The sequence below is a fragment of the Microcaecilia unicolor genome, chromosome 4, assembly GCF_901765095.1.
Source record: "Microcaecilia unicolor chromosome 4, aMicUni1.1, whole genome shotgun sequence".
NCBI lineage: Eukaryota > Metazoa > Chordata > Amphibia > Gymnophiona > Siphonopidae > Microcaecilia > Microcaecilia unicolor.
The window spans coordinates 292,667,934-292,694,736 of NC_044034.1; the positions used below are offsets into that span (position 1 = coordinate 292,667,934).

The 26,803-nt window shown below is 44.4% G+C and overlaps 1 protein-coding gene across 1 annotated transcript in view; it reads left to right on the forward strand.

Annotated features, from left to right (window-relative positions):
* The first annotated feature begins 927 nt into the window (after positions 1-927).
* Positions 928-26,803, forward strand: part of LOC115469705 — a 68,098-nt gene continuing 42,222 nt past the window's right edge. The window contains exons 1-3 of the mRNA XM_030202491.1: positions 928-985; positions 2,398-2,431; positions 18,598-18,643. Of these exons, the coding sequence (XP_030058351.1) occupies positions 928-985; positions 2,398-2,431; positions 18,598-18,643 (138 nt within the window). The remainder of the gene's footprint in view (positions 986-2,397; positions 2,432-18,597; positions 18,644-26,803) is intronic.

The following is a 26,803-nucleotide window of genomic DNA, read 5'->3' on the forward strand; positions in this document are numbered from 1 at the left end:
TTTAGGCCCACCCTAATCAGTAAAGTGCACTTTGGCAACTGTAATGTCAGTTCACCACCTTTGTCTGATACTTTAAATTCTTTAACGGATGCATTTTTTTGAGGTTCTGTATCAATTTAAAAAAAATTCCAGAACTATGGTTTCTGCTCACTCACTTCAACTTTAATAAACTGCCAATTTAATTTATAGAAACTGCATTGATCTATTGTGAATCAGCATTGTCCATGTCTATCTTTGTAAACTAAAGTGCACCCTGTTTAGTTCCCCACCGTTAGCTTCTGCTTCCCTGGTCTTTCCGTTGTCAACTTTATCTGCATTTTCTTAATTTGTAATTTTCCTAATTTTCCGTAAGCCACATTGTGCCTGCATGTGTGGGAAAATGTGGGATACAAATGAACCTTAAATAAATAAAATAACATTCTTCTGTTATCAGTGGCATAGCCACAGGTGGGCTTGGGTGGGCCAGGGCCCACCCATTTATGGCTCTGGCCCACCCAACAGTAGCACATGTTTAGTGGTAACTGGTGAACATCCCAAGCTCTGCTAGCTGAAGATTTCCTCCTGATGGTAACGAAAACGCTACTCTCCAAGACATCAGCACCTGCGCATGCTCAGTTTTCAGTGCATTCCTGCTGCCAAGGTGGAAAGAAGCGTTTTCTCACCAGCTGAGATTTTTTTTTGGAGGTGGGGAGAACACTTGGTGCCCACCCAATTCTTGCCTAGGCCCACCTGTTGTCTGGCTACGCCCCTTATGTTTGTTGAACAACTTTGAGGCCTATTTTCAAAGCACTTAGACTTTAAAAAGTTGCACAGTAACCTATGGAACTTTGTAGGTCTTTGAAAATGAGCCTCAAATGTATCTGTTACTAATTTTAGAAAGGTATTATTACCCCACCCAAAGCAGTCTCACTAAGTATAAAACTCCAGATGCCAGTCATAAGGAAGCAACAATCACCTCAGAATCAGCAGGAGGTTGTCTGTACAGGTAGGATTTCTTAGCTGCTCACTGGTAGCTCAGTCATTTCTGTTTTGGCTCTTTTTTTGTATAAAGAAGTTATACAGCATCAGCAAACAGGTTGTACAGAATAAGGCAAGCAACAAGGATAGCTGACCTAAGTACTATTTTATTTTTCAATTGGAGGCTACCTAGAAAATGCCTTAAATTAATATTACCTGTGTATGGGTAGGACGATCTCCAGGCCAGGACTCAAGTCTGGATGACATTTATCCAATATTAAAGCTATGACCAAGCTGAAAACTGTAGTAGAATCTGGATTCAGTTAAAGTAAATAAAGAAATAAATAAGTGTTGGTACAGTTGGTTAGATGAAGGGGCACAAAGTAGAGTGTTTGACTCTTACGCAAAATAGCTCTTCCTGCCTGAATATTCCACACTGATGGAAGCATATTAGAAATGGTTAATTGATTTCACATTATACATCTTGAGAACTCAGTATCATTTTCTGTTTCTTCTTATACTAAAGAGTTTTTGCTCTTTTTCATAAAAATGTTTAACTTTTTTGAGTGAAAGATTTTTCATTATATTCTATAGCAAAAAATGTCTCTGAAATGGAGAACAATTTCCAATTATCAAAAAGTGATTCCCAATACAAATAATTTACTTTACATACATTCTTCCAAGCCACATTTGGCTCTGATTTAACCTGTCCTGGCTGCCCTTCTGCATTTTTCAAGCTCCTTGGCTCTAAGGAAACAGACAATACACATATACTTTTTGTAGAAATCTTTCACCTTCCAACCAATGATGTAATAACTGCACATGTGTCACATAAATGGTGATTATTTTTTGTGGCTGGCACTATGCACCTATTATTATTGAATCTAATACAAGAAATGCTCATTGGAAGATTTATTGGAGCTTTTCAACATGTCTGGTAGCACTTGTGTGGTGGTTCAATTCATCCATCTGACTTGTCATCTATCCAGAGGCACAATAACCTTTCTTAAAGTGGATTGATCAAGGACAAACTCCATGTGAAGGGCAAATATGATCCTGAAGTTTACTCTGTTGAAATTCAGCAGAATCTGATAAACAGCTGTCATTTCATTTACAAAGATTTGCAAGAAGTACATTTTTGATTCTTTATCTAGACATGATTCTGACTAACGCCTATGTTTACTAAAGGTGCGTTATAGGTGCATTAGCGTTGTTAATGTGTGTTAATGGTTAATTAAACGCTAACACGCCCATAGAAATGTATAGGCGCGTTAGCATTGTTAATGCATGTTAAACACTAATACGGTCATAGAAATGTTTAGACACGTTAGCATTTAACGTGCATTAACTTTAAAGGCACGTTAAAATCGCTAATGCACCTTAGTTAACATACCCCTAAAACCTCTAATTAACTCTTTGTATTTTTATGTTTATCTTCAGCTTCAATGAACATCATTCCCATGGCGATGTCATGGTAAGCTATGCTTGTCTCTTTCTTACCATTCTTTACTCCTGTAACCCCTCCATTCCCAATCTCCCCTCTGTTCAAATGTATTGATTTTTTTTTACTTATTTTTATTTTTGCACAGTTCTCAATAACAAAGCAAAAAAAAAAAAAGGTTTAGTCAAATATACCCCAATACAACTCCATTGTATGTGATTTTATATTATATATATGTGCCCCCCATAGCATCATCCAACAAATTCAAATGTAATGAATACTATAGGATGTGATCAGGACACACCAGTGGGGAATCCTGATATTTCATGCTCAATCAGTACTTTTTTAACTCATCCTCTTTCATGGAAAACCCTCATTCTATTTAGAAACATAGGGGCCTTTTTACAAAGTGACAGTAGGGCTACCGAGCATGTAGCATGCGCCAAATCAACACTACCTCCCAATTAGTGAGCCCACCCAGTGGTAATTTCAAAGTTGGCGTGCGTGTTTCCCACGGTAGAAAATATTTTTCTATTTTCTACCGGGGGGGGGGGGGGGGGGAGGGAGGTGGCATTCCCAGCAGTAATTGGCAACGCTGCCACATTGGTGCACGCTGCATATTGTGTGTAGCACATGAGCCCTTACTGCTAGGACAGTGGGTGGCCACTAAGGGCTCAGGCAGTAAATAGCCATGTGCTACATTTAATTTTAGCGTGTGGAGGGGCATAATCGAACGGAAACGCCTATCTCCATGGGCGTTTATCTCCGAGAACGGGTCCTTGAAGGGGCGGGCCGAACCGTATTTTCAAAAAAATGGACGTTTTTGAGCTGGGCGTTTGTTTTTTTTAGCGATAATGGAAACTAAAAATGCCCAGCTCAAAAACGTCCTAATCCGAGCCATTTGGTCGTGGGAGGGGCCACGATTCGTAGTACACTCTCCCCCCTGATATGCCAGGACACCAACTGGGCACCCTAGGTCAGTGCGGTGGACTTCAAAACAAGCTCCCACATGCATAGCTCCCTTACCACGGGTGCTGAGCTCCCAACCCCCCTCCCCCAAAACCCACTACCCACAAATGTACAACACTACCATAGCTCTTAGGGGTGAAGGGGCACCTACATGTGGGTACAGTGGGTTTTGGAGGCCTCCCATTTACCAGCACAAGTGTTACAGGTAGGGGGGATGGGCCTGGGTCCACCTGGCTGAAGTGCACTGCGGTACCCACTAAAAGTCCTCCAGGGACCTGCATACATGCAGGCCTCTAGGACTTGTTACTGCTGTATAACATTGGCACACCAGTTTACACCTGAAGACTAATCTCTCCGAAAATGTCCTTTATTGGAATAAGCACACTTACTCACAGTTAACTGCAGATCAGAGGTTGTGCCCCACTGGCAACGAGTCTCCCTGGTAGTGAGATTAGCAGTAGGTCAGAGCTGGCAGAATGCTGTACAATGCCCTCTTTCAGCCACATTCAAGGTAAGAACTAAGTTCTCTAACGTGGCTAACACATGGAAGGGATCTAAAACTGGCTTACAAAAATGGCCACTACCTCATGGACTACCGGAAACAAAACTGGACACACTCTGACCCAGTAGGCAGGGGGAAAAGCACCATGAGAGTAGAGCCTACCAACTACCAACATCGTGAGCATGTAACAGAAGCTAGTGGAATCACGGAGCCCAATACCCTACACCCACCACAATGCAATGCTGATGTGACCCTGTAGTGCACCCGATAGCCACATCTGATCCAGGGAAAGGCTGTGACAGGATCGAACATATTCTGCTGTCATAGAGGCTGGAAAAAAAGTTTTTAAAGTGGGTTTTTTTTTTTATGGAAGGGGGTTAGTGACCACTGGGGGAGTCCAGGGAGGTCATCCTCGATTCCCTCCAGTGGTTATCTGGGCAGTTGGGGCACTTTTTTGGGACTTGTTTGTGAAAAAAAAGGTCCAAAAAAAGTGACCCAAAATCGCGGTAAAAACGCCTTTTTTTTCGATTATCAGCTAAAGACGCCCATCTCTCCTCGGCTGATAACCACGCCCCAGCCCCGCCTCCACCACGCCTCCGACACGCCCCCATCAACTTTATTCGTTTCTGCGACGGAGTGCAGTTGGAAACGCCCAAAATCGGCTTTCGATTATACCGATTTGGGCGCCTTTGCGAGAAAAACGCCCATCTCCCGATTTGGGTTGAAATATAGGCGTTTTTCTCTTTCGATTATAAGCTGGATAGTCATTTACCGCACCCTTTAAAAAAAGCCTTTTTTTGTCAGCCATGGTAAAAAATGGCCAAACGTGGGCAAAAAACAAGCGCCCAAACTACTGCAGGCCACTTTTTTTTTTTTTTTTTTTTTTTAATTTGTTTTTTTATTATTTCAGAACACATTATTTACAATCAACTTCTCATTATACAACTATGCATACTTATTGTTCACATTTAGTTTTCTCAATTTTTGTTTTTCTCCCTCCCGTCCCTCCCTCGCCTCCCCCCATCCCAGCTCAAGCATTCAGGCATTCAAGATCTTGCTTTTAGCAACTGATGTTAGTGTGTCCCAGTAGGGGGACCAGCTTCTACAAAACCGGTCTCCTGCTTCTGATGCCAAGTCCTTGATACTTTGTCTTTCCAAAGCGCACATTTGCATCATCATCGACCTCCAACAACTGATTGAGGGTTGTTCGTCTGTCAGCCATCTCTGCAATATTGTTTTCTTTCCCATCAGGATTGCTCTCTGCAAAAATGTCCTCATGCCTGTCGGCATTTGTCCCTGAACAGTAAAAACATGAAACAGCTGCTTGGGTGAGCTCTTCCATTGAGTTCTCCACATGCCCGATACATGTTCCTCTAAGCTTTTCCAGAATCTCTGTATCCTTGGGCAGGACCAGAACATATGGCCCAAATGCGCGTTTGTACGAGCACATTTCGGGCAGGAATCATTGTCTCTCAACTTAGCTCTGAACGCCCTGTGCGGTGAAATGTACAATCGAAAAATAAATTTATACTGCGTTTCTCGCCAGCTCACATTCTCAGTTAATTTATACAGTCTTTTAATGCACACTTCCAGCTGTTCCTGTGTAAGTTGTATTCCAAGTTCTGATTTCCACTGCTGTAGCACTAAAGAATAATTTGTTGCTTTGGTATTGTCTCTCAAGTGCATATGGAAGTATTTCATTGGGACTCTAGCTTGCGCGTCTAGACCCAACAGTTCGTTATATTTCCCCCAAGTTTCCATCGTTAATGTTTCTTTAGGTAAGGATCTCACATAATGTTTTAACTGTAGGTATGCAAACAAGTCAGACTCAGGTACTCCAAACTCCCTACAAAGTTCCGCAAATGACTTCATTATTCCTTGCTCATTCACCACATGATACACATATCTCACTCCCCTTGCTGCCCACGTCTGAAAGGCCCGGGAAGTGCTGCCCGCTGGAAATTGGGGATTCCCCCTGATGGGCAGCATCGGGGAGCTCACTTGACTAAGTCTTAAAAATTTACAGATCCATCTCCAAGCACATCTCAAAGGTTGAAATAACGGGGTCACTGGCCCTAGCTTTTGTGCCTGTCCCCCAGGAGCCTGTAACCAACTTGCAAAGTGTTGTTCCCGAAACCAGTGTATCTCAGATAATGTAAGGGAAAAGTATTCCGTGTTTCGGAACCAATCAGAGATATGGCGTATCCCACCAGCGAGCGATAGGAGACGTAGGTCCAACACTCCCAGACCTCCCTTCTCCCTGGGCAACATTGCTTTGTGCATTGTCATCCGGGCCCTTTTACCCTGCCATAAGAATTTTGCTAATTTATTCTTTAGCCACTTTTCATCTCTTCCTCTAAGGTACATGGGCAGCATTTGAAAGGTATACACCCAGGTTGGGAACAATATCATGTTGTATAATGCCACACGTCCCATCAAAGATATGGGGAGTGCCTGCCACCTGCCTAAGGCACTCTCCACCTTTCTTTTTAAGGGTTCTATATTTAATATGTAGATTTGTGTTAAGTCGATTGGGATTCTCACCCCCAAATATGTCATTGTCTCCTGTGCCCATTGCATTGGGAAAGGACCCTCCCATGCTCTTTTTATTTCTGGGTCCAAGGGTAAGGCTATGGACTTACTGGCATTCAGTGTAAACCCCGAATGGAACCCAAACTCTTCGATTACTTCTATCAATCGCCCTAGTGACTCTTGAGGTCTGGTCAATGTCAGCAGAAGGTCATCAGCGAAGGCCAGCACCTTTACCGTTTGGCTCGGGAGTGTGACCCCTTGTATCCCAGGGTCCTGATCAATCGTGCGGAGAAGCGGCTCTAAGTACAGTAGAAACAGCAAGGGGGAGAGTGGGCAACCCTGTCTTGTACCTGCTTGTATCTCTAATGGATCCGATCGCTTTCCATTTACCAACAGCCTAGCTGTGGGTGTCGTATATAAAGTCTTTACTGCTGCTAAAAACCAGCCCGACACACCCACGTGCTCCAGTACCCGAAATAGATAGCTCCATCTCACTTTGTCGAAAGCCTTTTCGGCATCCAGGCTTGTCAGTAGTAGCTGGGTATCTGTTGCACTGCACTGGGCAATAGCCAACAGGACCTTTCTTACATTGAGCACAGAGTGTCGTCCCCTCACGAATCCCACCTGGTTTTGTCCTATCAAATTGGGTAAGTAAGATGCTAGCCTGTTAGCCAACACCCGCGCTAATATCTTAAGATCCACATTAATAAGCGATATGGGCCTATAAGAACCCACTCGATCTTCAGGCTTCCCTGGTTTGGGTATTAGTGTGATCCAGGCCTCGTTCTCTCCCTCAGTAAAACTCCCTCTCTGTACCACCGCCTCATAATATTCTAATAAAGAGGCCCCAAAGTCCACTGGTAGAAGTTTGTAATACTCTGCTGAATAGCCATCTGGCCCCGGCGCCGAGCCCTGTGGTAATGATTTAAGCACCTGCTGTATCTCCTGCATCTGTACCGGCCTAGACAATCCCTCCCTAATGTCAGGCGGCAGAGTGGGCATCTCTGCGTCCTCTATGTAGTCTTGCACCGGAGTCTCTTCTTCTTCTCCCCCCTTTGCATATAGGTTCGTGAAAAATGTGTGAAACTCTCCCATTATACCCTCTAGTGTCCTTATCCTAGTTCCCGAGGAAGATCTCACTGAGGTAATTATCCTCCTCCGCTCTTGCGCACGGGCTACTTGTGCCAACATCTTCCCCGTTTTGTTCCCAAATCGTCTAAATTTCATCCCCCTCGCCCATAGCCTTTTTTTTGTCTGGTCATGTATAAGGGAGTTGAGGGCCACCGAAGTTGCCACCATAACATCCCTGTGCTCTCTTGATGGTGTTTTGACATATTTCTTTTTCGCCTGTTTCAACTCTCTTTCTAGCCTAATTATTCCCGCTGCTATTCTCTTCTTTCTTGCGCTCATGTATGCTATGATACTGCCCCTAATGACCACTTTCGAAGCCTCCCAGAATACTATTGGGGATTCACAGGATTCTGCATTAGTATCCACATAGGTCACCCACTGTTCTTTAATGTACTTCCCGAAATTCTCATCTTTATATAGAAAGGCTGGGAATTTCCATATCCTATCCCACTGCCCAGGCCCAGCAAAATCTACATCCACCCAGATTATTGAATGGTCAGATACCTCCATGGGGCCTATTTCAGCTCCTGCTATTCGTGGAAATAGTGATTGGGCCACTAATATGTAATCCAATCGGGACCATGTTGAATGAACCTTAGATTGGTGGGTGTAGTCATTCGTGAGGGGATGTGTCAAACGCCACGGGTCCACTAAGGTTAAAGCTGTGCACATGGAGTCAAGCAACCCCTCCCTTTCTACCAACCGTCTTGTTCCCGATCTGTCCGCCTGCTGATCCATAACTTCATTAAAATCTCCCGCCCATATCCACGGTGCATCATTGTATTTTGACCCCAGCGCTATTAGTTCTTGAAAAAAACGAGCTGATTGAGAATTAGGACCATATATCGTGCATAAATAAACTATCTGTCCCTGGAGAGTTATTTTCAATAATAATGTCCTTCCCTTTTTATCAGAGTGAATCAATTCTGTGTTGCATGAGAACCCTTTTCTGATAAGGACCGCTACCCCACTTCTTTTCCCTCCCGATGAAGAGTAATAACAATCTCCCACCCACTGCTGCCTCAGCTTTTCGTGTTCCATGTCTGTTAATTTGGTTTCTTGAATGCATGCAATGTCTGCTTTGTGGTGTTTAAGCTGGGCCAGTATTTTGGACCTTTTGATGGGGGACGTGATGCCAGAAACATTCCAAGAAACAATCCTAAGAGGCTGATTAACATACGGCATCACCCTTCTCTATTGCATGTTCATGTGAAATCCATTCTATCAGTTCCCCCCAGGAGCCCAGCCCCACTCCCAGGAGACAGTATTCACGCTTCCCTTCCAGCATCTCCCTTAATCTCGACGGTCCTAACCGCCACCAGGACACTCCCACTATTTTGCTTGAGCTGTTCCCCATCCCCTCCCACCCCTCTCCCCTGCCTCCCCCCTCCCCCCCCTTAATGCAAGCTATGTGCGGCGCCATTAAGCGTCACCTGGGTCACTTGTGTGCTGGGATCCCCCCTCCTCTCTCAAAACATTACGATTTACAACATTCAGAACTGTATCTTACCCACATATTCAGTCATATCACATTCATTCTCTATTTTCTGAGTCCGACAGTCCGTTCCTAAATGTTCCAATCTTTTCAGCTCTTCTCGATCTCCTTCATGTAGGTGGCGTCTGTTCCTTTAGCTCTTTGTTCAGAAAGTCCATTGCCAGCTTTTCTGATGAGAATACAGACCATTTTCCATGTATTTGTATCTTTAAAACTGCTGGGTAGGACAGAGCAAACCGGATCTTCTTCTCTGCTAATGTTGAACATATAGGGTGAAATCTCTTCCTTTTCTCCTGTATCCCTGCTGAATAATCTGGAAAGATCAAGATTGCATTTCCCTCAAATTTCAGGGTATCTCTTTTTAGTTTATATCCATGCATGATCTCCTCTTTATGGATGAAGTTGTGTATTTTAATTATCACAACTCGTGGTTTCCTGCCTTCTTGGAGTCTTCCAAGTCTGTGAGCCCTTTCAATGCAGAGGCCTCCTCTGCTGTCTGAGAGTGCAAACTCTTTTTGTAGCCAACTTTCCAGCTTGGGCCCCAGCATTTTATCCGATACAGCCTCCGGTATTCCCACCAGTCTCAAATTAGAGCGTCGGGCCCTATTTTCTAAGTCCTCTAATTTTTCAGTTTGCATATTGAGCTTTGCTTCCAGCTCTTCTAGTTTTGGCGCGCTTGTGGCCCACGTGTCCTCCATGTCTGACACTCGTTGCTCTAGTTCTTGCGTACGCTTCGAGATTTCAGCGATGTTAGTATCCATTTTACTCAACTGGGTCGCCAGGGATTCAAATCGGGGCTCTAATGCTGACTCGATCACCTTTGTTATCTGTGCGAGCTGCCGCTCTGAGAACTCGGCATGCGTTCCCGGCTCCCCGCCCGCCATCTTGGAAATCGCTGGTGCTGGTGGCGATTTTCCTTTCTCGTTCCGGAGGCTTCTTTTTGTGGAGCTCGCCGGCATGGAGACTAAAAATTGGTCCATACACCTTTCTCCCTTCGCCTCACCAGGTCAGGGATCTTCAAATTTTTGTTTAAACGCTGGTTTCAGGCGAAACGAGGAGCGGGGATCCCGGAGCTCAGCTGCTATGCTGCTGTTGCTCTCAGTGCATCACGTGACCTCACTTTTTTTTTTTTTTTATTAATATTATCCAATATTTTACAAGACAATCCCCTTGTTCAGGAAAAGTATCTAGTAATCTACAAATTATGTAAACATAGTAAAACAGAAAGGAAAAAGGTGAGGCTTAAAAAGCTTCACATTAACAGGAGAACTATACAGTCCATACATGTGATCCAAGATTTCAGGAAATTACTGTAGACAAAATATCTAAAGGTTAATCAAAAAAGAAATTCTACAAGTACTGTTAAGTAGAGCAAACACTTATAATTAACGCTTATCCACTTTCACTGAGCTTTTGAGTGCAGATACATGAGACGGCTCTGTAAATACATATTTTTTTTCCTTAAGCTTTATTATACACTTGCAGGGGTACCTTAAAAAAAAGGTACCCCCCCAAGTGTAAAATTTCAGGCCTAAGGAGCAGGAATTGTTTCCTTCGTTGTCGTGTCTCCTTGGAGAAATCAGGAAACAATAAAACTTTTAAACCCGGAAAGGGTTTATCTTTATCTCGGAAAAACAGACGAAAGATCCAATTCTTGTCAGGTAATAGTGCGACTGACGCCACCAATGTAGCTGCAGTCGCTAATTCAGTATCTGAAGTCTCAAGCAAAAGAGAAACATTTATTGGAGCTTCGGGTTGAGTGGCTCCTTTCCCAGGAATATAATAAAGCATAGTCATTGGTGGTAGATTCTGTTCAGGAATTGATAAATTTTCACGCATATAGCGTTTCAACATATCCATAGGAGCAACATTTTGAAGTTTAGGAAAGTTGACAAATCTCAGATTATGATTTTTAGTGTAATTATCAAAAGTTTCCATTTTGTCTCTAAGACTCGTCAAATCTTTCATCATAATAGGTTGTACCGTTTCAAGGTTCATAATTCTTTGATCCAAATTAACAAATTTCCCGTTCAAATCTTTAATCTGTTCATCTTTCTCTACCAAATTGCTTTCCAGAGATTTAACCTTTAGGCTGTACATCATTTATCTGCTTGAGGAAAACTTGTCCTAGGTTGGAAACCAGGTCCCACAAAGCTTCTAATGTCACATCTTTTGGTCTTGTCATAAATTCTTTAGGAAGTTCAAACCTTATAGGCTGGTCTTGGTCTTCACTCTGCCCCTCTGCTCCTCTCCCCTCAGTTCGCGACGTTTCCATGGGCAAACTGCTCTCCAGTCCCACCTCTGTAGCAAGTGAAGCTTCGATTTGATGATCTTCTGGGCCCCTAACCTCTACGGGAGTGGACCCCGTCGAATCCAGAAGGAAAGAACTGGCGCCTATCGGCTGGGGAGGGGGAATGCGTTCGGCAGGGCTAAGAGTAACATCAAAGCCAGAGAGCACCGAAGTCTCCATTTTGCCGCCGCGCACCTCTGGAAGTGGTCCGCCTTTGCGGTGAACTCCCTGCGATCTCAAATAACGATCCATCAGACCGGGTAATGAGGGAGTTAGCGGGGAAGCCCTACCCGCTAATCTCTCTCTTCGTTTAGGCATTTTTTAATAGGAGAACGAGAGTCGCAGCAACCTATCAGCTTGCGGCCATCTTGGATCAACTTTTCACTGCAGGCTACTTTTTACCGTGGCTTAGTAAAAGGACCCCTTAAACTCCATTGATGTTTCTACATTGGCGCCTTTCTCTGATTTCTTTCCAGAGGATTTTGGGTCTCTTTCATCTGATGAACAAATTGAGTGGGCCTTTTACAATGGCGTGCTAGCATTTTTTACATGTACTAAAAATAAATGTGTGCTAAATGCTAGACATGCCCATATATTCTCTAGTGTTTAGCATGTGTTAAAAACACTATTGCGCCTTTGTAAAAGACCCCTGAGTGTTGGAGTTCTTCATTGGGTTCCCAGCTGGATAAGTTAGCTCCTCTTCAAACAGTTATAGAGACAGAGGAGAAAAAAATACCATCAACTTTGGTATCATCCAGGTCTATTACTTTTGAAACGCCAGGTGCAGCGTACAGAGCTTTGGAGGAAGCATAAGACATCTTTGAGTTACCAACGCTGCAAACATCAGCAGCATTTCTATACTTGTCAACTTAAGAGAGCGAAGAAAAATTATTATTTTAAACAGATTAGTGAGGCTACAAATTCTAGTAAGAAATTATTTGTTATACTTCACTCTTCGACTCATTCCTATGTAAATCAGAACTCACAAATTACTCTTTCTGCTGATATGTTGGTTCAATTTTTTTGTGAGTAGGTTTTCATCTTTGCAATCTTCACTTTGTAGTCAGAAATTTTTATTTTATTTAAAAATTTATGTTCTGCTCAATCCATAGTTCTTAGTAGATTATATAGGTGCATAGATAATATTGTCACAAACCTAACTGACAGAAGAAAATTACATGCAATTCAGAATATTAACAATTTCATTCCTTACCCCAGCTGAAAGCCTGCATAAATAACAGAGTTTTAAGCTCTCAAAAACTAAAGAAAAGATTTTAAACTGAATTCTAAGCTCTATAGGTAACCAATATAGGTTTTTCAGTATAGGGGTGATATGTCCAGAACAGCTTGTCTCTGATAAAACCCTCGCCACTGAATTTTGAACTATTTGTAATGCTTTTATCTGGGTCATTTGCAATCCTAGCAGCAAATCATTTGCATAATCAAAGCAGGGGATTACTAAACTCTGCACGACAGTTCTAAAATTGTGTGGTTTTAACAAGTTCATTAATCTTCTCACCAAACGTAACTTAAAATAAACATCCCTGATAATCTTATGCATATGGGCTGTGATCGTCAAATTTCTTCAAGCATCACACCTAAATTTCTCAGATTTCAAACAATAGGGATAGATTCACTATTACACTGAAATATTGTTAGAACATCATCTGATTCATAGGTTGTCAGTAACAGAATCTGTGTCTTATTGACGTTCAATTTCAGACTGTCCGTGGACATGCAACCATCAAGTGACTGCAAAATCAAGTTCAATTTTGCAAATATTTCTTGAATGCCATTATCCAGTGGTATGAAAAATTGTATGCCATCCACATAAATCTGAATTGAACACCAAAACGACTCAAAAGTCGGCAAAGAGGAATCAAAAATATATTAAAAAGAACAGCAGATAAGATGAACTCTGCGGAACACGAGTCTGAAATGGTTTAAAGCAGATACATATTCCCCCTTTAATACACAAAAGCATCTATCCACCCAAAAAGATTTGAACTAACTGAACACTATACCCTTAATTCCAACTGATTGTAATCTATTTAACAGAATAGCATGATTTATAGTATCAAACGCAGCTGACAAATCTAATATCACCAACAAAAAATGCTGACTGTTGTTAAATCCAATATGTACAATATCAAATAATGACAGCGCTGAGATAATCAGTAGGGGTAATTAATTTGTTAAACTGTTGCTAATCATTTGCTTTTAACCTAATTAGTGTTTGCTACATTACAAAATATCACATTTTATGATGATCTTCTGACCACAAATGTCAGAAGTTGCTGAGTTGTTTAGGTAGAAGTTGTTTAGTGATGAAATAAGAGCATTTGGGTTTTCATTCCATGATTCTATATGACTGTACCATCCGCCACAAATTATTTAGGTGTTTACTTGTTATTACTTTACCTGATGGATGGTTGTAGCAAGACCAGCAGTCAAAAAACACAGCCCTGGCAGTTCAAGAACCAAGTATCTCAGCTTTTTCTAAAAATCAACAATACAGGGGAAACAGTACATGGCATGTAGAATTCTTTTCCAGACTGACTGATTTGATTGTTGAAAAGGTGAAGACAGATAGTTAAGTGATTGAGATGTCAGCTCTCAAAATTAAAAGGAAGGCTGACCCAGTTGCAGTCTGGGAGACCCATGTTTGGTTTCAAGGCCCAGTTTACATTCTCCATGGCAGCTGTGGCTGCAGTGTTTACAGCCCCTGTGGAAAGGGGGTCTGATCTATTGCTTCACAGTGATGCCTACTGGCCAGACTTAGGATATATCTGTATCAGGTTCCAGAAGGAGCTATGGTCAGCAGGCCTTAGTAAAGGAATGTAACTACAATGACTGGGATGTAGGGGTTATACAATAGGAGAAAGCTCAGGATAATCATAAGTAAAGGTTCGTGAACTGCAGCCCATTGGGGGGAAAAAAAAGAGAAAAGGCCTGGCCATGTGTTAATCCTCACATGTCTGAAGGAATCAACATCTATAGGAATGCAAACAAAAATCATACCTGCTTACTCATTTAGTAGCCTAGTGGTTAGTACAGCAGACTTTGATCCTGGGGAACTGGGTTTGATTCCCATTGCAGCTGCTTATGACTCTGGGAAAGTCACTTAACCCTCCATTGCCCTAGGTAAAAAATAAGTACCTGTATATAATATGTAAATCTCTTTGAATGTAGTTGCAAAAACCATAGAAAGGCTGTATATCAAGTCCTTTTCCTTTCATTTGATCTTATAAGAAACATTTTGAAATATAATAAAACCCATCACCTTTCACTCTGCTGACATCCTCCCTATAAGGTACAAATCTGAGACCTGTGTGTAGAGCATGAAGCACAATGCTTTCTGGCTTTCTGGGCTGGATGCATGACACCCTAAGCCCAGAGGCACCCAGAATTCTGAATGGAAACTCCTCATGTAGCCAGGACAGCAGTCTCACACATCTGGGATTGTCTCATAGGCGTAGACTGAGGGGGGGGGGGGCAATGCCCCCCCAAACGACGCCAAGGCACCGCCGCACCATTAGTTTAAAAAAAAAAAAAACACATGCAGGCACGCGCTCCTCTCCGTCCGCTTGGCTTCCCTGCCCTCTCTGTCTGCGTCCTGCCTTCCTCTAGGAAGGCGGGACGCAGACAGAGAGGGCAGGGAAGCCAAGCGGACGGAGAGGAGTGTGTCCGTCTACCCCTCTCTCTTCCTCCCTCCCTCCGGCGCAGGCAGCAGTCTTTTTCAGCGTTCCTGGCAGCGGTAGCGATGTACACGCTGCCTTCAGCTCTGCCCCAAAGCCTTCTCTTCAAGTTCCTGTTCCCGCATAGGTGGGAACAGGAACTTGAAGAGAAGGCTTCCGGGGCAGACCGAAGGCAGCGTGTACATCGCTACCGCTGCCAGGAACGCTGAAAAAGCTGAAGACTGTTGCCTGCGCCGGAGGGAGGGAGGAAGAGAGGGGGTAAACGGAGTCACGATCTTGGACCTCGCCGGGGCGGGGGGGGGGAGCAGTAGAAGGAAGATGGATGGAACTGTGAGGGGTGGGGAGCAGAGGGAAGATGGATGGTACTGGGAGGGGTGGGGAGCAGAGGGAAGGAGCAAGAGATGGATGGAACTGGGAGGGGTGGGGAGCAGAGGGAAGGAGCAAGAGATGGATGGGACTGGGAGGGGTGGGGAGCAGAGGGATGGACCAGGAGATGGATGGGATTGGGAGAGGTCAGGCACAGCAGAGGGAAGGAGCAGAAGATGGATGGGACGGAGGGATGGTGAGCAGAGGGAAGGTACAGAAGATGGATGGGACTGGGAGGGGTGGGGAGCAGAGGGAAGGACCAGGAGATGGATGGGACTGGGAGCGTTGGGAGCAGAGGGAAGGACCAGGAGATGGATTGGACTGGGAGGGGTGGGGAGCAGAGAGAAGGACCAGGAGATGGATGGGACTGGGAGCGTTGGGAGCAGAGAGAAGGACCAGGAGATGGATTGGATTGGGAGAGGTCAGGCACAGCAGAGGGAAGGAGCAGAAGATGGATGGGACGGAGGGATGGTGAGCAGAGGGAAGGAACAGAAGATGGATGGGACTGGGAGGGGTGGGGAGCAGAGGGAAGGAGCAAGAGATGGATGGGACTGGGAGGGTGGGGAGCAGAGGGAAGCCTACTGGAAAGAAGACACTGCATAAAACAGAAGACACTGGGACCAAAGCGAATAGAAAAACTAAATGATCAGACAACAAAGGTAGATAAAAGTATTTTATTCATAATTTATTAATTGAAATGTGCATCTGTGATATTTTGCCTGTAAATTTCAATTCCTTCCTCCATATTAACATATTCAATGATATGCTAATATGCTCCGCCCATTCTTTGTCCCCCCAAATGAAACAGTCAAACTACGCCTATGGATTGTCTTTATATCAAAACGAATTCATCCTAACCAGGGCTGGCTCTTCCACTAGATGAACCTAGGCAGGTGACTAGGGTGCAAGAATGTTTTTTGGGAGGGGTAGCAAAAAGGCTGGGTGGGACAGTGGGAATCCCCTTGCCCTTCCAGTTGAATAGAGAAGTGAGTCAGCCATGTTGGATGGCAGGAACTTGCAATGCAGCTCCCTATCACTCTTCCTTCTCTACCCTGTGCACATTCAAAACATGTGGTCACTGGGCCAGTACTTCCTGTCTTACAATCAGGAAGTGCTGACCCCACAACACACATTTTCAACATGATTGCAGCACTGAGTTTAAGGAAACAGAGGAAGATTGACAAGTAAGTCAGGGGTGGCAGAAGTCAGTAGGGCATTTGTTTTGGGTTCCCAGCAGTGGCGTAGCCAGACTGCCAGTTTTGGATGGGCCTGAACCTAAAGTGAGTGGGCACAAAATTTTCTCTCTACCCCCCTTCCCCAGCAAAATTTAGTCACACTAATCAGATGCATTTGTCACACAGGGGTAAAGTGCTGCTTTTCAGTGCATCAGGTTTCAGAAAATAATTTATTTAATAGCCTAACACCCTTTTCAATGAGCTGTCAGAGGCCAAAACCTCCTGCCTCAGGTCAGTATAATGCTGTTATGGTATTCTCTCCTGACCTAAGGAAGGAAGTATTGGTCTCTGAAACTTTATTAACACAGGTACCATATTACTTTATCCTAAATTAAAAATAAAATTATTTTCTTTACCTTTGTTGTATGGCCATTTACTTTTTCTCATTGTGTTGCTCCCAGTCTCTAGATTCTGCTTTCCTTCGTCTTTCTCTTGCCAGGGTTTCCTGTCCATTCATCACCTTTGGCTTTTCATCTTTTCCTCACCCTTGATCTCCACATGCCCCTTCTTCTTATTCTCCAATTTTTCCCTACTCTGTCCTCTCCCTCTTTCCATCCAGCAGCTCCCCTTTTTCTCTCCCCATCCTTCCAGTGTCTCCCCTCTTTCTTTTGCATCCTGCGTCTCCTTTTTCTCCCTACCCTTCCATCCAGTGTCTTCCCTCTTTCTCTCCTCATCCTTCCACCCATCTACCCTCTCTCCTGATCCTTGCATCTAGTGTCTCTATCTCCCCTCTCCTTCTATCCAGTGTCTCTCTATCTCTCTACTCTTTTCTGTTCAGTCTCCCCTCTCTCTCCACATCCTTCCAGTCTCTCCCCTTTCTCTCTGCATCCTTTCATCCATCTCCCCTCTTTCTCTCCCTATCCTTCCATGTCCAGCAGCTCTCTCCCCTCCAGTCCCTTCTTCCTCTTCCTCCCTTGTCCAGCAGCTCTCCAGCCCCTTCCTCCTCTCCCTCCCATGTCCAGCAGCTCTCTCCCTTCCATCCAATCCCCTCCTCCTCTCCCTCCCATGTCCAGCAGCTCTCTCCCTTCCCTCTAGTCCCTTCTTCTCCTCTTCCTCCCTTGTCCAGCAGCTCTCCAGCCCCTTCCTCCTCTCCCTCTCATGTCCAATAGCTCTCTCCCTTCCAGCCAGTCCCTTCTTCCTCTCCCTCCCATGTCCCAGTAGCTCTCTCCCTTCCCTCCAGTCCCTTCTTCCTCTCCCTCCCATGTCCAGTAGCTCTCTCCCTTCCAACCAGCACCTGTCCCTTCCCACTCTCCATTCAGTAACTGTCTCTTCCAAATCTTCCTCCTCCCCTTCTTTCTGACTCTTTCTTTCAGGATCCCATCCAGCCCCTCTCTTCCTCCTTCCAACCAGCACGTGTCCCTTCCCTTTCTCACTCTGACCCTCCCATCCAGCTCCAGTCCCCTCTGCCATCTTCCCCTTTCCTTCCAGCATCTGACCTCTTTCCCATCCCTTCCCTCTGACACCCCACTGCTGCTAATGCTCCATCTTAAGCGCCTCGCGTCAGCTGCTCTCTCTGCCCTGCTCTGCGCTGCTGCAGCTGTAAAGCGATTTGTTCGTTGGCCCTTCCTTCACCGTGTCCCCCCCTCGCGGAAATAGGAAGTTACATCAGAGGGCGGGACACGGTGAAGGAAGGGCCGACGAGCAAATCGCTTTACAGCTGCAGCAACGCAGAGCAGGGCAGAGAGAGCAGCTGACCTGAGGTGCTTCACCATTCGATTCTTCTTTTAAGGTTGGGTTCCGGGTGGTCTGCTCCTCGACGGAGCTGCGACGCCGGCGGGGCGGATCGCCCCGCCTTGGTACGACGATGTTGGGGTGGGCCAGGAGGGAAAGTGGCTGGGCCTGGGCCCGTCCAGGCCCACCCGTTGGTACACCCCTGGTTCCCAGTACCTTTGCCTTGCCCCTGATCCTAACTAAACTAAGTACAGTACTATAGTTCAAGTAGTTGCTCAAGGAATAACATTTGTATTTGTTTGTTTTCCAGTGAAAATAATGAGTTCTATGGTTCAAGCCCTTCCTGTTACTTACAGGTAAAGAAAACAACATTCCTTAACATACATCACAGGGTGTGTGATAAAAGTGTTTAATAACTGACCCTGATGTGATTTCGTTTCATCCCTTTTATACATTAACAGATTTTAATACATATTCTGGGCATATATTACATGTAATAAAGTGCTCTGAGGGCACGACATTCCAAATACAGTTTATTTGTAAAGTGTTTGGTTGAGTCAATGCTTAATTGCAAACAAAAAAAGCCTAAATGTAGGTGCTATTAGGGTACCTCATGTACACTGTTCCCTCTAAGCCGAGTGGCAGTCCTCCAACTGCATTGTTGCCAGCAGGAGGTGATGCTTCAATATTGTGTTTTCAGGCAAGTTCCCTGGAGTCCTGCAGAGTTTGCCTGTCTCTCACTATTGGAGATGTGATAGTGAAACAGCGCCCACTATGGCAGGACTGTAGGTGGAGGACTCCCACTCAGCTTAGAGGAAACAGTGCTCGTGTATATAATCGTTCTTCTTATATGTGTCAGTAATTGGCAGATATCTATCTAAATTTACATTATCCAGACTGTAACGGCCTCAAATACAAGTCTACCTACGCATCCAGCTTTTCCTTCATTGGAACACAGCTATGGAACGCACTACCCAAAATCTTAAAATTAACTCAGAACCATCTAAATTTCAGGAAATTACTGAAGACCAACCTGTTTAAGAAGGCTTACCTTCATGGCTCAACTTAATTTACCTCTTCCTGTCACAGCAAATTCCATGGACCCTTACCTTTATTATTTACTTTTATTATCTTTGCTGATCTTTAAGATACCTATATGTTTACTATTTTTTATTACATTATTATGTCATTTTACTGAACTATATTACACTAGCCGTTAAGCCCGTTAAAACGAGCAAGATTTTTGTTTTTAACAATGTAGTGGAACAGCCGAAGAAAAATGAGAGTTGGATGTCCAGCATTTCTTCTCTCTCCCTTCCCCTCCATCCATGTGCATCTCCTTCCTGTCTTCCCTTCCCTCCCCTCTATCCATATTCAACAATTCTCCTCTCTCCCTGCCCTCCCCTCCATCCATCCATGTGCAGCAACCCTCTTCTCTCCCCTGACCTCCCCTCCCCTCCATGCATCCATGTCCAGCAACCCTCTTCTGTCCCCTGACCTCCCCTCCATCCATCCATATCCAGCAACCTTCTTTTCTCCCCTGGCCTCCCCTCCCCTCCATCCACCCATGTCCAGCAACCGTCCTCTCTCCCCTACTCTCCTCCCATGTCCAGCAACCGTCCTCTCTCCCCTGCCCTCCCCTCCATCCACCCATGCCCAGCAACCCTCCTCTCTCCCCTGCCCTCCCCCATGTCCTGCAACCGTCCTCTCTCCCCTGCCCTCCCCTCCATCCACCCATGTCCAGCAACCCTCCCCTCCCCCCCTCGTGTCCATCAACTCTCCTCTGCTTTTGTTACGTGTGAGTCCTCTCATCAGCTCGCCTCCAGTGCAGTGTTCCTTTCCCTCTTGTGAGTCCTCTCGTCAGCTCGCCTCCAGCGCAGCATTCCTTTCCCTCTCTGTTCTGTCCTCTGACGTCATCATGTCTTGACGCGGGGGCGGGACAGAGAGGGAAGTCTCTACTGGGCATTTGCGGGTGAGTCGGTCACCTCTCATTTATATAGTTAGATTGTTATGTTATTTAATTGAACTGTAGTTTGCCCTACAGTCTTGTAATTCACATTGAGCCTACTATTGGTGGGAAAATGTGGGGTACAAATGTATTACATAAATAAATAAATATGCTTGTCAGCACTAGCGCTATTCTTTAAACAGTATTCCTACATTGTTTAACGCGTAACTGTCAGGGGGCATTAACATGGACATGGCATGGGCATGTCGATAAGCAACTTGCGCATCGTACAGAATACTCTGTTGCGCACATTGCATGATGCAGTTAGGTGCGTCCACTTACGCTAGCCATTGACCAGCCATAAGTAGGTGCACCTAACTTTTTGCACGCCAATGCAGCTTTGCACTATCTTTCTGTAATGATTTGGGCATGCCCTTAAGCTATTATAGAATTGGCACTTAGCATGCCCCTTTGTGATGCCTAAAATGAGGTGCCAATTTATGGAATTGCCACCAATGCCTGTAACACACTCAACAGCCATCACAGGATTTTGATGAACTGATGTGTAGTGCTATCTGGCAAGTTTCACTTTTCCTCAGTGTCATTCAGTGTTGCTGTTTGTAAAGTTAGGAAGATTTTGCTCAGTACGCAAAGTGTGGCAGAAATACCCTGTGAGGTCCACAGAGAATGAACGGTCTCTCAAGATATACAGGGCTCCTGTTTCAAAAGGAAACCCTTACTCTCTGCCTGTGTTAAACCTCCTGCAGCTGAACACACAGAGTGGAAAGGGAATGCCAGGGTCACAAAGAAAAAATTCCTACGCTGCAGATTTCACCTGGGACATTTCTTTCTCTGGTCAGCTCAGAGAATTTCTCTCCATCCTACAAACATTTAGTTCTGGTCAGGATATTCTACCTACTTCCAAATTTTGCAGAATATAGAACAATGATAGGCACATAACTCACCACTGGGTTGAGAGAAAAGTTCTACATACACTATAAGGATGGAAAGAAATACAAATTCAGAGGAATGGTGGGAGGTAAATTCTACATCTATCTATCTATCTATCTATCTATCTATCTATCTATCTATCTATCTATCTATCTATCTATCTATCTATCTATGCTAAACCTGTCTGAGGAAGAAGGTTAACTTGGTTTCCCCAAAATAATGACTAAATATAAGAATAGAGAATTTTTCCACAGGAAAAAATGTGTTTTTTTAAAGAAAATTTGTGCAGCACAGAATCTGTAAAATCACAAAAACATTCCCCCCAATCCCAAAATAAAGGGGCTTGAATATAAATAGACTCCTATAAGGAGTCCTCTATGAAGTAGATGTTTTTAATTATGACTGAAGAAGCATAATCACTGGAAAGGAAAGTACCCTCCTTCATTAGACCAGTGTTTCCCAATCTGTTCAGGCCCAAGGCTCACTCACATTAACAAATGTGCAGCCTACAGCCACCCACACAACTGTCAGTGTAGATGCAGACAGGATTCATATGGCTAAAAGAAAAGCTAAGGAAAGCACTGAAAGCCCAAGTTGGAAGGAGGAGCCTGAGGAGGGCGAAGAAAATAAAACATTGTTTGCAGTCTACGTGCTGCACAAAGCAGTTTCTGGGTATCTGTTCATTCCTGCTGCCTGTTCATCCCTACAGTCCGGGGCTCACACTCAGGAGTGTACTGGTAAATTTTTGACAATGAACTCTCTCTCTCCGGGCGTAGCCAGCCCTGTAATTTGGGGTGGCCAGGGGTGGAATGGCGAGGGCAACGCACGCCCCTCCCCTGTGTGGGCATGTTAGACATGCCTTTGCTTGCAGGGATGCCGAACCTCACCAGCCAATGAATAGACTGCCACCACTCCCCACTGCTTGTTTCTGGCTCTGAGTAACACGCTGGGACTTCTGGTACATGCATGAAAATTCCCAGCCTGCTGCTTGGACCTGGAAAGAAGGAGCGGGGAGCAGCAGAAGTCTATTTACTTGGCTGGCAGGGCTCAGCATCCCCACTAGCAAAGTAAAAGAGAATTCAGGAGGGGTCCCAAGCCCACATGTTTGGAGCCAGTTCTTAAAGCAGCCATGAGGGGGGGGGAGCCTACTTTAAGAACCCCAAATTCTTAAAAGCTTATCAAACGGCTCTCGCGAGCCCGTGAGCCCGCTCCAGCACACCACTGCTCATACTGTATCTAACAAGGACAAAGACATGTGTGGCTACATATGTGTTCAGGAAGGAGCTTCTGCATATAGCTCTGTGTTCTGACTTTAGTGGTAACCAGGGATTTTTGGCATTCCACACTCATGATCTTTGTGGCTTTGTTTGGGGGGGGGGGGGGGGGGAGGCTAGCTTTCAAGGCCTTATTGCTATGGTGAGTCTCTTCTCCAAACGTTTATTTATTTATTTGTTGCATTTGTATCCCACCTCTTTGCAGGCTCAAAGTGGCTTACAATACATCATGAGTAGTGGAAGAGTATTAGTAATATACACATTTAGTATTGCATGATCTTGGTTAATATGATGATAAAAACAAAGTAGGAGTATACAAGCAGATTTTTGCCATCACTTATTTATTTATTACATTTATAACCCACCTATCCAAACATTCACAATAAAAACACATACAATACACAATCTTGCAAATCACAAACTCTAAATATTAAGAACCCCCATCAGCCAAATGCCCTAGAAAATATCCAGGTTTTTAGCAATTTCTTGAACTGGGAAGCAGATGCTGACTGGCGCATAACCAACGGTAATGAATTCCACAAATGAGGACCAGCAATAAAAAAAACTCAACTACGAATTTCCTCCAAACATACCAGATGAAAAGATGGCATGACTAATAAATTCTAGTTTTGAGACCGTAACGCTTGAGAAGGACAATAAAACTGCAAACTGTGTACTAAGGCCTCAGGAGCAACACCCTGCCACGCTTGAAACACCAATAACAAAAGTTTCAGTTCAATACGTTGCACCACAGGCAACCAATGCAACAACCTCAACTGAGGCGTAATATGCTCCTCCCAACCCAAACTCAAAAGAACCCATGCAGCAGAGTTCTGTGCAACTTGCAAGGCCTGCAAAATTGTACACGGCAAGCCATACAACAAAGTATTACAATAATCAAAAGAAGGCGACACATAACTCTGCAGCCCAGTATGAAAATTCTCCACAGAAAAAAATGTCTGAAGTCTAGACATCATCTGCAGTTTAAAGAAAATAACCTTAACCATAGCAGCCACCTGTGGTCTAAAAGACAGCCTCGTGTCCAAAATCACCCCTAAACTGTGAAGCAAGAAAACCACTGGCACAAAAACAGAATCTAACTCAAATCCAGAAACAGGACATGGTTCTCCTAAATGGGACAACCACAAAATTTGCATCTTTGCTACGTTCAATGAAAGACCATTTGCATGCATCCAAAGTTGCACTCTCTGAAAGGAAGTCCTCACCAACGCAATAACATCATTACTTCCACAAAACTCAATTACCAGAAAGGAATGACAGTAAAAATAAAAGATAGTTTACTGAAAGAAGAATCTTTTCCAGAATGTTTCCAACAAAATCTCAAAGTATATAAATAACTGGTCTCTCAGTGGGACAGAGGTTGTCCCGGAGTGTACATAAAAGCAATAGAAAACACTGAAAATAAAGGGGCTGTGGTGGGTGGGAGAAGGCAGATACCTTAAGGCCCTAATTGCCTGATCTCACCTGAAACCACTGCACTTTCCAAAAACAACTCAAGTCCACTCCAGGAGGATGCTGCTACTTAAAACACCTTTACTAGTGCTAATCCCTAATCCCCCCCCAATACAGTTATTTACAATGTAGCAAAACAAAAGGACAAATTAGGCAATGTCCCAGCTCTTTCCTTTTTCACTATATTGGTCTTCCACTAGATTTTAATTCTGAGGTCCTCAGTGGACTGCCTCTCTTCTTTCTTCATAGTCCCAAGCTGGGTACTCAGACCCCTTAATATTCCTCTTTTCCTGCAAAACACTATCACAGGATACAAGTCCCAGAACTGCAAAATCTTTCCCAGTACTTAAACCAAATATCTTAGTGTCTGTGCCACCTGACCTCTTTGCAAAATCTCCAAATCTCAAAACTCCGTGCTGGCAAACTCTCAGCCCAAAATATTCAAAATCTCTCCTCTCTGTGTGTTTGAGATGCACCATGGTTCAACCCCTTGCACCACAGACTGGACTTCCCAGTAGTGAACGGGATGCACCATGGTAAACCACAAAAATCATTCCAGCAGATGAACTCCTTCAGGAACACTTGGCTGAGTCCTTTCAGTCACTGACTCCCTTCTCCAGGTCTTTCTTTCTTCTGTCTCTCTTCACATCTTCTTCTTTGGTTAGACCTAGCCAGCCTATGGCAATTGTTCTATCAGGCCAACCTATCTATCCAGAAATGCAGATCCTCTTTTCTGTTTCCCTTAGGCACTCCTGGCCTTCCTCCTGCACAATCCTAATGCTGAAATCCCACAACATTTCTGTTCTCTCTCCACATTACTCCCATTTATTCATCATGCAAGATATTAAATAGTTCTCTCTAAAATTTTGTCGGGAACATCTACCAAATTTTAATATACACCAGGCCATATCCTATATCATATTTCATTATTACTCAACACAAACAATGAACATGACTCCAGAAATTTCCATATGATAGGAGGAACTCTTTAGAGACCCTGTTACAAACACACTGGAGAGAAAAACAAATAACAAGTGGAAAAAAAGCTGAAGTCCTGTGTTCTCTCAAGATGCCTTTCTTTTATCTTACCTTTGCCTCCAGCATTAGGGGCAGACTTTGCTCCCCTCTTCTTTCGTCTTTTGATTCTTCAAACCCTCCTCTGGAAATCTGTGGAGAGAACAAACTCTAAAACAGTGGTGCATAAGAACATAACATAAGAACATAAGAATATCCATACTGGACAGAAGATAAACCAAAGACTGCACTCTCTGATGTCCAGCAGCTCCTCCCAAGCCCCAACCTCTTTCAGAGATGAGGAAGAAGAGACAAAGAGGGGCATTTTCGAAAGAAACATCCAAGTTGGGATTTGGACATCTTTGTAAAACGTCCAAATCCGGGGACGGGGAAAACCGTATTTTCGAAAAAAGATGGACGTCCATCTTTCGTTTCGAAAATACCAAGGACGTCTTTGACTTTCAGCGATTTTCAAAACCAAAGACGTCCATGTGAAAAATGTCCAAATGCAAGTCATTTGGACATGAGAGGAGCCAGCATTTGTAGTGCACTGGTCCCCCTGACATGCCAGGACACCAACTGGGCACCCTAGGGGGCACTGCAGTGGACTTCATAAATTGCTCCCAGGTACATAGTTCCCTTACCTTGTGTGCTGAGCCCCCCAACACCCCGAAAAACCACTACCCCCATCTGTACACCACTACCATAGCCCTTACAAGCAGGGGGCACCTAGATGTGGGTACAGTGGGTTTGTGGTGGGTTTTGGAGGGCTCGATGTTCCCTCCACAAACGTAACAGGTAGGGAGGGTATGGACCTGGGTCTGCCTGTCTGAAGTGCACTGCACCCACTAAAACTGCTCCAGGGACCTACATGCGCTGTCATGTACCTGAGTATGACATCTGAGGTTGGCATAGAGGCTGGCACGAAATATTTTTTAAGATAGTAACATAGTAGATGCCGGCAGAAAAAGACCTGCATGGTCCATCCAGTCTGCCCAACAAGATAAACTCATATGTGTATACCTTACCTTGATTTGTACCTGCCTTTTTCAGGGCACAGACCGTACAAGTCTTCCCAGCAGTATTTCCTGCCTCCCAACCACCAGTCCCGCCTCCCATCACTGGCTCTGGCACAGACCGTATAAGTCTGCCCTCCACTATTCTCGCCTCCCAACCACCAACCTCTCTTCCCCCACCTGCTCCGCCACCCAATTTTGGCTAAGCTTCTGAGGATCCATTCCTACTGCATAGGATTCCTTTATGCATATCCCATGCATGTTTGAATTCCGTTACCGTTTTCATCTCCACCACCTCCCGCGGGAGGGCATTCCAAGCATCCACCACCCTCTCCGTGAAAAAATACTTCCTGACATCTTTTTTGAGTCTTCCCCCCTTCAATCTCATTTCATGTCCTCTCATTCTACCGCCTCCCCATCTCCAGAAAAGATTTTTTAGCGGATTAATACCTTTCAAGTATTTGAACGTCTGTATCATATCACCTCTGTTCCTCCTTTCCTCCAGGGTATACATGTTTTTTGAAGGTGGGAGGGGGTTTGTGATCACTGGGGGAGTAACGGGAGGTCATCCCTGATTCCCTCCAATGGTCATCTGGTCATTTCTAGTACCTTTTTGTGCCTTATTCGTAAAAAAAAACACGTCAGGGTGAAAACATCCAAGTTTTACTTTAGGATGTCCCTGCTTTTTTCGATTATGGCTCATAGATGTCCAAGTGTTAGGCACACCAAAGTCCTGCCTTCACCACACCTCTGACATGCCCCCTTGAAATGTGGACGTCCTTATGACGGACTTCAGTTAGAGACGTCCAAAATCGGGTTTCGATTATACCGATTTGGACA